General features: G+C 39.8%; 1 protein-coding gene across 2 annotated transcripts in view; it reads right to left on the minus strand.

Annotated features, from left to right (window-relative positions):
- HDAC9 (histone deacetylase 9) overlaps positions 1-7,627 on the minus strand; it is a 698,100-nt gene extending 690,473 nt beyond the window's left edge. Inside the window, exon 1 of one of the 2 annotated variants that reach the window (XM_027872084.1) lies at positions 7,540-7,627. Coding sequence is in view for 1 of the 2 variants with exons in the window: in XM_027872079.1 (XP_027727880.1) it covers positions 7,271-7,286 (16 nt within the window). In the remaining variant the exon portion in view is untranslated. Of the gene's footprint in view, positions 1-7,270; positions 7,323-7,539 lie in introns of those variants that run through there. The other variant, XM_027872079.1, reaches the window with a different exon arrangement.
- Between the last annotated feature and the right edge of the window lie 5,517 nt (positions 7,628-13,144).

Raw genomic sequence — 13,144 nt, forward strand, 5'->3', positions numbered from 1 at the left:
ACAACTACCCCATACTCCTAAAAACTACAGCCCACAAGCCATCACTGGTAGTCTTACCTGTAATAGTCAGCCAGTAGACACATTTGTCTCAATGTAAAGGCATTTATAGGCAGTTAAGCGGAACAGTGGATAAAGTGCCAGGACTAGAGTTAGGAAGCTTGATCTTTCTGAGTTCAAATCTGGCCTTAGATACTTAACCACCTGTGGGACCCTGGGCAATTCACTTAACCCCCTTTGTCTCAGTTTCCTCCTCTGTAAAATGAGCTGGAGAAGGAAATAGTAAACCACTCCAGGGTCTTTGCTAAGAAAACCTCAAATGGGGTCACAAAGAATCAGACATGACTGAACAGCAACAACAATAAAGGCATTTCTTGAGATGATACAGTAAGAACAGTAGTTAGGGAACATCCCTCCTCAATATGCACAAATCCATAAACACAGTGGGAAGAGTGGGTTCATATATGCAGTACAACACTAGTATTGCACATATGTAGGGAACTCATGCTTTGGACACTGCAGGGCCTTGGTGTCTTTTCTCTTCTTGTGATGTCCTCAATGCTGCTCCCCACTTTTCCCTACCAAGTGCAGCAGCATTTCTGGTAGACCCATTGCTTGGATGGGCTCTCCTGACCTGTTCTCTTAGATAGCTGGGCTCCCAAATGCTCAGACTTATACTTTCTTACATAAATAGCTAGCTGCCTTCTCTGCTTCCAGGAGTCACTCTCCTCAGAATTTCCCCTGCTGATTGGGCATAATTTCTCTTTTTACGTGAGAAACAACACTCCACGATGTCATGACAAATTCAGGAACTCTTTTCTCCCTGCCCCACCACTGCTGTCCTCTCGTAGAAGCACAAGTAAAAAGGCAAAGGATGATCCCCTTTCAGGAGCTAGGTTCTTCTTCCATCGGTTTGCTTCTAGATTTCCAGACACTACAGTTTTCAAAATGGTTGCTTCCTCCTCTGCCTATCTCTGTCTCCACAGAATGCGTTCTTCCTTTCTCCCCTTCTTCCCTCCTTCTTTCCATCTTTTCTTTCTTCCTTCCATCCTCCCTTCCTCCTTCTTTCTCTCCCTCCCCTATTTCTCTCTCTCCCTTCCTTCTTTCCTTCCTTCCTTCCTTCCTTTCCAGAAAGACCAGGACGGATGACCTGTCCATAGCCACCCTTGCTCCTCTGATTCCATCAACATTTTTTCACACGTTGAAAAGGGGCAACAAAGTGAAGACCCATCTTTTCACTTCTTTTAAGAAAGAAATGACTGGTTGTCTCTGCTACATGATCATTCTATGATTTCATTAACTAGGGAAGGAATATCAGTTGATCAGGGCTGTCCCCTTGATGTACATAAAGATAGTATTTGCCTTTTTCTGAACAAGTTGTATCCACAAACAGACAACACATGCTCTCCCACCAGAATGTATGCTCCATTGAGGACAGGGATTTTCTCATTTTTGTCTCTGTATGCCCCATGTCTAGCAAAACACCTATAATGTAAGAGATGGCAGCATTTACGTCACTGTTTACTGATTGATAAAAACTACCCATTCTGGGAAAGAAAAAAAGCATCATTGACTTAGTCTGGTAAGTGGGGGAAGTGTCAATACCTAATATGTCAATCCATTCAGATTCAGTTCTCCAGAAGGCCAGTTTCTATTCCTACCTGGGCCCTAGGAATGTGTAAAATGCAGAAGATCATGAAGCAGGCTGGCCCTTAGTTCCTCTCTCAGAACAGTGGCAAAGCTCTCGCTTTCCATGCACACTTCTCCCCACAGTGTGGAGATGAACAATCTGTCAGCATTTCTAAAATCCTTCAGGTAACTTGCACTGCAAATACTAAGCATTATTGTTAGTCTCAAAGACAATGATGAATTACATGAAACTTGGAGGAAATTAAAAACACTGAATCTCTTACTTAAATCAGGTAAACCCCCTACAATTTCCAATTCAATCAATTTCAACAAGTAGATTTATTAAGCACCTACTATGTGCCAGGTGTTGTGCTAGGCACTGGAGGATTGGGTTTAAAAAGCTGAAATGAAAATAGCCCCTAATCTCAAGGACCTTCCATTTGATTCGGGAATACAGACAACAAAGAATAATTTAAGGATGAGAGAAAGAATCCCAACTAAGGGTACTGACAAGAGATTCTTATAGGATACTAGAAAAATAGATTAGAACTAAACTGAAACTTTGAAGTCATACAATCTAAACATCTTATAGATGTGGAAACAGAGGAAATGAGGTGTCCAAGGTCATGCAGCTAATAATATGAAAAGCAGGATTTAAACCCTGGTCCTCTACTTTAGATTTAGCACTGGTACCTGAGCTAAACTTTTTTTTGAGGCAATTGGGGTTAAATGACCTGGCCAGGGTCATACAGCTAGCTAGTAAGTTCCAGAGGCTAAATCTGAACTCAAGTGCTCCTGACTCCAGGGCCAGTGCTCTATCCACTACACCGTCTAGCTGCTCCTCTGAGGTAAACTTTAAAGATGGTTAGAAATACTTCAGTTGGAAGTGGGCAAGGAGAACATTAGTCCCTCAGGGGTAAGTCTGTGCAAAGGCATGAGAATGGGAAAAGGAATTGGAAAGAACCAATGGGCCCATTTAGCTGGAGCTTAGGGTATCAAGAACCATCATGTAAAACAATCTTGAAGAAGTAGTCTGGAGCTGGTGCTAAGGCTGAAGCACTGGTATTACAACCTGGGGCAGTGGGAGGATTAATGGTTTGGTTTGGTTTTTTTCCTGAGTTAGTGACATGGACAGACTGGTAGACTTCTAGTGCAGGGCAGCCCATTCCATCTGGGCATAGTTTGTTTGGTGGCCTCATTCCCCAGAGGAGGAAACCAAAGTCCCCGGAGGGTAAATGACTTGAGAAAGGTCCCACGTTTAGTAGGTGGCTCTGTAGTCCTTCTGGGCCTAAGAAGCACTTTGCATGATGTGTCTTTGCAGAGGATGAAATTGGGGCCCCTGTGGAGTAAAATGACTTGTGTAAGGCCATACAGTCAGTGTGTGGTTGATTGAAAATTTAATCAATCATCCAATCCACAAACATTGATTGAGCACCTACAATAATCATTCTTTTTTTTTTAACCTAATAAGAGCTGTCAAAAGCTGAAGTGAGCAGTGATAGTAACAACTGGAAAATTAAACAAGACAGACAGACACCCTGACATCATGGACATATTAAAAATGGTTTGAAGACCCCAGAAATTCAGCATGGTTAAGTGGTCCACCACCATCCCCTATAATGTGGCAAAAGAAGGGGGTCCACAATGGTAGAGAAAACAAATATTCACTTGGGTCATTTAATAAGAATTTCAGTCCAAAAGAGGCAACTATCATCCTTGACATGGATTTGGAGGTCAGGAAAGATGTGAAGGAAATAGAAGAAGACATCATCCCAGAAATCCCATCAGCCACAAAAATACTGCAAGGAAAACACCTCTCAGAGACACTTTCCAATTAACCTCAGATGTTAAAGATCTGAGGAGAAGGGTCAAACTAGGTGACTTTCTTGAATCAGCTTTGGCCACAGATTCGGCTCAGAAACGCCTGTCCTTGACACTGGGGTAGTGAGAATGATAGGCGGGTTAGAGAGCCACACATCAAAGCAGGGAGGTGAGAGGCGCCTTGGAGGAGGTGAGAGGAGCCTTGGAGGAGCTGACTCCTGATTACTTGCTAAAGCAATGATTTCCTCGCTCAGAAATCCCAACCCACCCAGCCCCAGCCATTTCACTGAACCTCTCCTTCCCCTCCTTCCCTGCACCCTCTCCCCACCCTCTTGCAAACCCCTCTTCTTCAATGGCAGGAAAAGAAAGTGATTTCCAATCTTTTAGAGTTTTTCCAGGAATTCTTCAGTCATCCCTGGAGATCTCATTAAGGTCAATGGATTCTCTAAAGGTTCTTAAGGGACCTTTTCCCAGAATCATGCTATTAAATGCATAAGAAAAAAAATAAGATTACAAAAGACATCAACCATATTGAAAGATAGTTGTTAAAATATATATATTTTTAAAAGAACCCCTTTGTCTATGGGATGACAAGAATCGAATGTTGCTGACCTAAATGAGGGTAGCTAGGTGGTACCACAGTGGATAGAGAGCTGGGACTGCAGTCAGGAAGACTCATCTTGCTGAGTTCAAATCTGGCCTCAGACACTTACTCAGACCCTGGGCAAGTCACTTAATCCTGTTTGCCTCAGTTTCCTCGTCTGTTAAATGAACTGGGGAAAGAAATGTCAAACCACTCCAGTATCTTTGCCAAGAAAACTCCAAATGGGGTTACCAAGAACTAAAACCACTGAACAACCACCTAAATGAAGTGGGGTACCAAACAAAGATGAAATGAAAATGAAATAAAAAGCTTCTTGACCAATTTAGAACTGAAAGTTACAGAAAAATGAAATTAGAAATGCCATGGCATCGAGTCTAGGCATTTGACATCTCATTTCCTGACAATAGCCATGGCAACACTTGTCAACATAGTAGAAAATCAGCTCCCTGAGGGCAGGAACTTTTAAAACTTTGTAGTTTTACTCTCTGAGGCTAGTAGCACAGTGCCTTCCACATAGAAAGGACTCCATAAATGCTTGCTGAATTCAATTGCCACATAAAATGTGTGCATTTCCCAATGTGAATTCCTAAATGGAATTCCCCTCAATGCCCTGCTCCTTTCCCTCCAGGATACATTGCCAAAGGAAGAAGACTGAGCACACAATTTTTAATCCACGGGGAAAAGAAATCTGAGTTTTGAAATCCTTCTTCTCCTCTCCTCGCTCCCAGCCCAAAGGCTTTCTCGTCTATATTTGGCGTTTTGTGATTACGCATACAGCAGATGAAAGCACTCAGCGTGTAAATTCCAGGTTTTTTCAATGCCAGACAATGCACAGCCCCATTCTGCCAGCAATACCTTGAAGATGAAGCCAATTCTGATTTTTTTACAGTGCTCCCACCATGTTTATCATTCATTTTACAAAAAAAAAAAAAAAATAGTGCATGCTTTTTTAGAGTTGACTCAGATGAGTTTCCCCTGTCTTTTTCACCATCCAAAGAGAAACAAATGATCTTCAGAGTCGAAGGCACTTGGACAGCAGATGGGTTGACTGAAGGGAATTTTCTGAGTGACTTTTCCAGTCCAATGTTCACCCCACTGCCACAATGACCACACTGTTCCAGGGCCTTTGTAGACTAAATAGCCACCTCTCACTACTAACATGGTATTGGGACACCCGAGATTGCTTAAGCCTTACTACATGCCTAATTATATTTGACTTTGGGCTTTCTTCTTGATTTAAATGTATACAAAAGATTAAGTCTCAAGCAAGCAAGGATTTGCATTAAGGAAGTCATTCAATTGCAAGTGTTTGAATGAGCCCATTTTAAGCAGGAAGAGGGAAAGGAGAGTCCAGGAGCCCTCAAATTTTCCCCCTTTGTGCAACTGTTAATGCTTTTAACTTAATTCAAAATGTCTTGCAGCTGTGATTTTTTTGGGGGTGGGGTGCTTCCTCCACCTACACAGCGGACCACCCCCCAGTGCTTAGCACATAGTGAGCACTTAATAAACACTTGCTGTTGACTTAATATTATCGTTGTTGTCGTTGTTGCTAGTAGTAGTAGCAGTGAACCTTTATAACAGTGCTTTAAAATTTGCAAAGCACTTTACATAAATTCTCTCACTCAGTGTTCCCAACAGCTCTGGCATCAATTAACCAATATATATTAAGGGCCTTCTAAGCGCTAGCCACGGGAGCTGGTACCAGTAGTCTGGCTGCCAGGATTTCTAGGATGAGCCAGATTCCAAGCAAACCAAACCCGTCTGCCTCTTTGCCCTGCAGAAGCACAGTTCCTCACACATAACTGGTGCAAGATGACTGACTGATGGAATTGGCTTCTATAAACATATAGGATGGACTTTGGAAAACAAGTCTACCACCAGGAACATGGGATCATCGTTCCAGAGTTGGAAGTAACTTTCGAGACAATCAAGTCCAACTTGCTCATTTTAGAGAGAAGTAAACGGAGACCCATAAAGAGTGAACTGCCCAGAGTCATACAGCTAGTAAGTGTGGCTAGATTTGAACTGTAGGCATCCTGACTCCAAGAGTAGTGCTTTATTCCCTACACCGGGCTGCTTTTTTTTTTTTTTAAACAGAGTTAATGGGGAGTTGGGAGCAGGTGAGTACAGGATACATCTGTGTGTTCCCCAGGGATCTGAATCATGTGAGAAGACTAGAGGGCAAGTTACCCTGACCTTGGGTCATTGGATAAGCAAGAAAAAGCCAATGGTCACTTGGAAGGCATCCAGACCCACTCTATAGACAGAAAGACAAACTTGTGTGTTGCTACTCTCTGGGCTTCTGGGCTGAGAAATGTGGCCATAGGTGGCTTGGCTCATCTTCCTTTGCCTTGCAGCTCCATTTCTTATGACAATGTTCTACACAAAATCTTTGTCACAAATGTGGAAAACGAGTGCTCATGGAGAGGGACCTTTCCTCTCTGCTTAGGAGTCTATCCTGGCTACTTGTCCCATTTCAGAACCCTGCACTATACTCCTGAAGTCCTGGGTGAGTCTGAACAATGCCAGTCTTCCTCAGCAGCCCCTTCTGTCAGCTAGCAGATGAAATCAGTAATTTCTACCCACAATCACCAATTTTGGGCTTCTGGAATCATCTGAGGAACCAAGTATTTCCCCCAGAATTACAGGGAGGTCTAATTCTGAAGTCTCAGCTCAGTAGTTTACTTTTTACAATGGATTGTCCAAGTCTACCAGCAAAGCAAACCTCTTCTGTCTCCCTCCAGCATGATATTGGATCTCCCTCCTAGAGTCTTGGATAGTTAGGTCCTTTGTTACTGGGATGTAACTGAAATAAAATCACATGCCTGGTGCCAATCTTTGCCCTCCTGAGATTTAAGACAAATGGATTATAAGTTTAGACCTAGAAGGGGCAATCTAGTCCAAATTCTTCATTTTACAGATAAGGAAACTGAAACCTTGGACCATGAAGTGACTTGCCTAAGGTCACTCAGGGCCCTTTCTTTCTTTTTTGCTTCACTTCTTTCTCCCTTCCTTTCTTCCTTTCTCCTTTTTTCCCTTTCTTTCTTTTTTTTTAATCAAAACTATTTCATGCAAGTCAGTTCCTGATTGTTTGTAAATCATCAGCTGCTTTCTTTTCCATAGCAGCTTCATATTCCATGTCCAAAAAGATCATTATTCAAATGCTCCCACCCCAAACTCAATTTTCCTTTCATATGAAAAGTTAAGAAAGAAACTTACCCGTCCTGTTGTGCATTCTCCCTTTGAAAAGCACACTGTGGTCTAGAAAACTAACAGGCTTCCCTCTGAACTTTTCTGTATCCGTTATAATATTAAAGAGCAACAAGGAAGGGAAGTGGTTAGTCAGACTGCTAATTTTATCAGTCCCTCCCACTGGTTAAACAGTACCTGATGCTACAGGCGCAAAAATCAGTTTTCCAGCTCACTTCCCTTTCTGAAGTCCTATTTTATAAATATAGCAGGAATCGGGGAAAAGAGAAGCACCGTACCTGGTATGTGAGGCAGGCAGAAGTGACAGAGGCAGCTTTCCTGTTACTATGAAGCCCTGGACTCTGCACTCACTCAACCCTAAGGAGAATCTTTATAAAAACGAGGAGGAAAAGCAGGAGGAAGAGGAACAGGGATCTCGCTGTGCTTCTGACCCCAGGCAGACACAGAGAAGCTGACAGGAAGGGGAGGGGGGGTAAGAGATCCAATTTAGGTGGGTTTTGTTCTGAGGATCACTGGGAGGAGACTGGAGGCTCATTTGTGGATAAATTGCTCGGCCCTGGAAATGAGCCGAGTTTCCGGATGTAGAAAATTCCATGACTTGAGTCCCTGGCTGAGAAGATTCTTCCTCTAGGGCTTTGCCAATGAAAACCCAGGGACAAGATAGCTGATGTGTGCCTGCTGAATAAGGGCAAGACAAACCCAGATGGACAGTGGAGAATAGGGAATAGAGTCCTGGATCTCCAAGCCCTCATGCATATAGGACACCAACAGGGGTAACATGGAAGCAGAAAGGTATGACACAGGATTTGGAGTTGGAAGACCTAGCTTCTAATCCCAACTCGTACGTCTGATTTTTTTTTTCTTGGAACAAGCCTGTGATTTTATTGGAAGAGAGATCTTCCAGGAGGAAACTCCCTCTCCCAATTCAGATCTGCCATTCTTCAGCACTGCGGGCTTGAGAAATGCCTGGCAAAAAAAGAGATAAACTAATTTGCCAAAGGTCACGCAACTACTTTGTGTCAGAGGTCAGAAATGAACCCAGATCTTCCTGGCTCTTTATCAGTCATTACTTACAATCCCACATTGCCTCTCATTCCATTTAGACATCTAATAATATCTGGCATTTACCACTGCTGCTGCTGCTGCTGCTGCTGCTACTATTACTATTAATCAATTAATACTACTACGATTATATACTATATGTATATATATTATATATTATCAATTAATGCTACTACTACCACCAATCAATTAATAAACATTTACTAAACACCTACTATGTGCCTGGTAGTATATTTAGTTGCTGCTGTTGCCACTACTACTAACAATAACTGATGTTTATATAATTTTAAGGTGTTCAGAGTGCCATTTATTCATTGCCCAACTTGATTTTCATAACATCCCAGTGAGTTTATTGATATTCCCATTGTGTAGATGAGGAAATTGAGGTTCTAAGAAGTGACTTCCCAAAGGTCACACAATTAATGATGACTAAGATTGGATTTTAACTCAGAAGCTCCTAACTCTAAGTCCAGTGTTCTCTTCATTACAGCAGCCTAAGCAAAGCACTTTATTTCTCTGCACCTCAGTTTCCATTTCTGTAATATGAGGGAATTGAACCAGATGACCTCCTTCCATATTGAAATCTAAGATAAAAATGAAAGCAAGAAATGAGAAGCCCCAAAGATTCTTCTTAATGTTGACACGGCAAAGATTATCTGAGACTATTGCTTTTGGGAATGGAATACATGAAGGCTAAGTGATATTGCACAGTAGTTAGTCTGGTGCTTTTGGCCTGCAAGGTATTGGGACAGTTCTTGGGAAAGTTCTGAAGGCCAATTATAGCCAACTTAGACGGTGTGTCTATACCATATAGGGAGAAGTGGGAAGTGAGTCAGTGTGGAAGAAGGGATGGCTCAAGGGCATTGGGAATGTTAAATGAGTTAATAATGTATGGACAATGCATTGTAAACTTTAGCATTTTATAAATGTCAGCCATTATGGTTCGTGTGATCACAGAATGAAAGCTGGAAGGGACTTAAGGTCATCTAATCCAACCTCTTCTCACTTAACAGATAAGGAAAACTTGTCTTTGTGTCCCCAGTGCCTAGCACTGAGTCTTGAACATAGTAGATGCATAATAAATGTTTATTGACTGACTATTTACATAAGGTGACCCAGCTAAGAATTGGCAGGGCTGGGACTGTAACCCAAGTCATCTGACTACAAGGTCTTTTGATCATAACTAGAAGTAATGTTTAAGCTCATAATCTTGAAAATAAATGGAACTCCAAAACGTTGCCTACAAATATTCATTAAAACATGATTCATTTAATTTTTATTAGATCATTTCAATTCAATTCAAAAAAAAATCTGAAGTCTCCACTAGAATCTTTTTGAGGCTGACCCCATAAGCAGAGAGATCTATGCACAATAAAATCCAAATCCTATGCACCAGAACACAACCAAAAATCTTGAAATTTCAATAGAAGATGAGGCCATTTAAAATAGACTCACACACACTGCAAGCACCACTGAGTTTTACAACTTAGGAAAATGAACCATTGAAAAGTACATGAAAGGAATTTCAGAGGGATGGTAATTTTGGAGGAATTGATTCTATACTCTGTTGCGCTCCCCCCCATCTTGGTGAGGGCATGATGCTAGGGCAGCATTTCATAGGGAATCTTTCTCTTCTTCTGTCATGCTATTTGCTGACCACTGAGGAAGTGCATTTTCAAGCCTATTAGCTCAACTTTGCAAAATCAAAAGATCTCACTTTTGTAAATGTGTGAATACTGTAATTCAATTCAACAACTAATTATTAAGCAATCATTATGTGAAAAGTTCTGTGCTGAGCATTACACCTTTTTTTTTTAAACTGAATCTGTGATTTCATAGGTATGGGGAGCTTTCAGTGTGACAACTCCCTTCACCAACGAGGACCAGTATCTTTTCTGCAACTTTTGCTCTTAGAAAGTTGCCTAGAGTACTAGGAAGTTAAGGTACTTGCTCAAAAGTTAGTCATTTAAGCCCAGATCTTCCATGTTCTGAGGCCAGGTCTCTACTGACCACACTGTCTCTCCAGACATGTGTATACAAAGCCAAAAGTTAAAAACAAACACTGCCTTAATTAAAAATATGCCCTGCACTGATGGAACATGCATTCAACAATGGGATGTGAAATTTATAGATAAAAACAACACAAAAATAAAGACAAAGTAAATATCAAATAATGGGAGGGGACTAGCAGCTTGGAGATGAAGAAGGGGTACACATGGGAGGTGGTACCTGAGAAAAACCTTGACGACAACTAAAGTTTCTAAGAAGCTAAGGTGAAGAGAGAATACCTCTCAACGAGGGACAACCTCTGCAAAATCATGGAGGTGAGAGATAGAATTATGAGTTGAGGTGGAGAGCAGTAACTAAATCTCTTGGTTCTAGTGATGAAAACAGATGTTTGGGTTATTCTTTTGGGAACCCAGAGTATATTCCACAGAAGTAACAATATTTTACATTAAAAATACTTTCATGTTATTCAATATTGTACTAGAAATGTTAGCTTTAGCAATAAGAGAAAAAAAGAAATTGAAGGAATTAGAATAGGCAAAGAAGAAGCAAAGCTATCACTCTTTGCCAATGATATGGTGGTATACTTAGAGAATCCTAGAGAATCAGGTAAAAAAATTACTTGAAATAATTCACAACTTCATCAAAGTTGCAAGATACAAAATAAACCCACATAAATCATCAGCATTATATTATATATATATATATATATAATATAATATAGTTAGTAATATATGTTACTACTTTGTTAGTAATATATGTAATATATATATATAATATATATATTATATATAAGGAATATATATATATTATATATATATTACTAACTATTATACTATTATTACTATTATATATATATTACTAACAAAGCAATTACTAACAGCAAGAGATAGAAAGAAATTCAATTTAAAGTTACTGTAAACATTATAAAATATTTTGGAGTCTACCTGCCAAAACAAACTCAGGAACTATATGAACACAGTTACAAAACACTTTTCACACAAATAAAATGAGATCTAAATAACTGGGAAAATATCAGTTGCTCATGGGTAGGCCAAACTAATATAATAAAAATGACAATTCTACCTAAATTTACTTATTCAGTGTCATACCATTCAAACTATTAAAAAATTATTTTATAGAGCTAGAAAAAACAATAACAAAATGCGTCTGGAAGAACAAAAGATTCAGAATATTAAGGGAACTAATGAATAGAAATGCAAGGGTAGGTGGCCTAGTTGTACCAGATGTTACAATCATAAAACTACTTGGGACTGGCTAAGAAATAGAATAGTGGAGCAGTGGAATAGGTTAGGTATGCAAGACACAACAGTCATTGACCATACTAGTCTACTATTTGATAATCCCAAAACTCCAGCTTCTAGAATAAGAACTCACTATTTAACAAAAACTGCTGGGGAAACTGGAAAATGGTATGGCAGAAATTAGGCATAGACCAACATTTTATACCATAGACCAAGATAAAGTCAAAATGGGTGCATGATTTAGATATAAAGACTGATACTAAAAGCAAACTAGAAGAGCAAGGAATTGTTTACCTATCAGATCTATGGAAAAGGGAAGAATTTATGCCCAAACAAGAGATAGAGAACATTATAAAATGCAAAAGGGATGACTTTGATGACATTAAATTAAAAAGTTTTTGCACAAAGTCAATACAACAAAGATCAGAAGGGAAGCAGAAAACTGGGAAAGAATTTTTACCACCAGTGTCTCTGATAAGGGCTTCATTCTAAAATTTATAGAGAATCGAGTCAAATTTATAAGAATACAAGTCATTCCCCAATTAATAAATGGTCAAAGGATATGAATAGGTAGTTTTCAGAGGAAGAAATTAAAACTATCTATAGTCATATGAAAAAAAATGCTCTAAATCACTATCAATTAGAGAAGCGCAAATCAAAATGACTCTGAGTTGTCACATCACACCTATCAGATTGGCTAACGACAAAACATGATAAATGTTGGAGAAGATGTGGGAAAATTGGAACACTAACACATTGTTGATAGAGTTGTGAACTGATCTAGCCATTCTGGAGAGCAATTTGGAACTATGCTCAAAGGGCTACAAAACTGTGCATATCCTTTGCCCTAGCAACACCACTTCTAGGTCTGTTTCCCAAAGAGATCATAAAAATGGGAAAAGGACCCACATGTACAAAAATATTTATAGCAGCTCTTTTTGTGGTGGCAAAGAATTGGAAATTGAGAGGATGCCCATCAAGTGGGGAATGGCTGAACAAGTTGTGGTATATGAATGTAATGGAATACTATTGTGCCATAAGAAATGACAAACAGGTTGACTTCGGAAAAACCTGGAAAGACATATGATCTGATGCTGAGTGAAATGAACAGAACCAGGAAAACATTGTACACAGTAATAGTCACATTACGCAATGGCTGACTTTGATAGACTTAGCTCTTCTCAGCAATGCAAGGATCTAAACAAATTCCAAAAGACTCATGATGGAATATGCTATCCACATCCAGAAAAAGAACCACGGAGTCTGCATACAGATGGAAGGATACTATTTGCTCTCCTTTTCTTTTGTTGTTTTGTTTTATTTCTTCTTTCTCAGGGTTCCTCCCATTAGTTTTAATTCTTCTATACATCATGACTAAAGGGAAAATATGCTTAATATTAATGTATAAGTGGTGCCTGTATCAGATTGTCTTGGGGAAGGGGGAGGACGGGGGGGGGGGAAATTTAAAACTCAAAACCTTATGGAAGTGAATGTTGAAAACTAAATATAAAGAAATTATTTAAATTTTTTTTAAAAATGCTTTTAAAAC

This window comes from Vombatus ursinus, unplaced genomic scaffold (assembly GCF_900497805.2).
Source record: "Vombatus ursinus unplaced genomic scaffold, bare-nosed wombat genome assembly UNPS02014799.1, whole genome shotgun sequence".
Classification (NCBI taxonomy): domain Eukaryota; kingdom Metazoa; phylum Chordata; class Mammalia; order Diprotodontia; family Vombatidae; genus Vombatus; species Vombatus ursinus.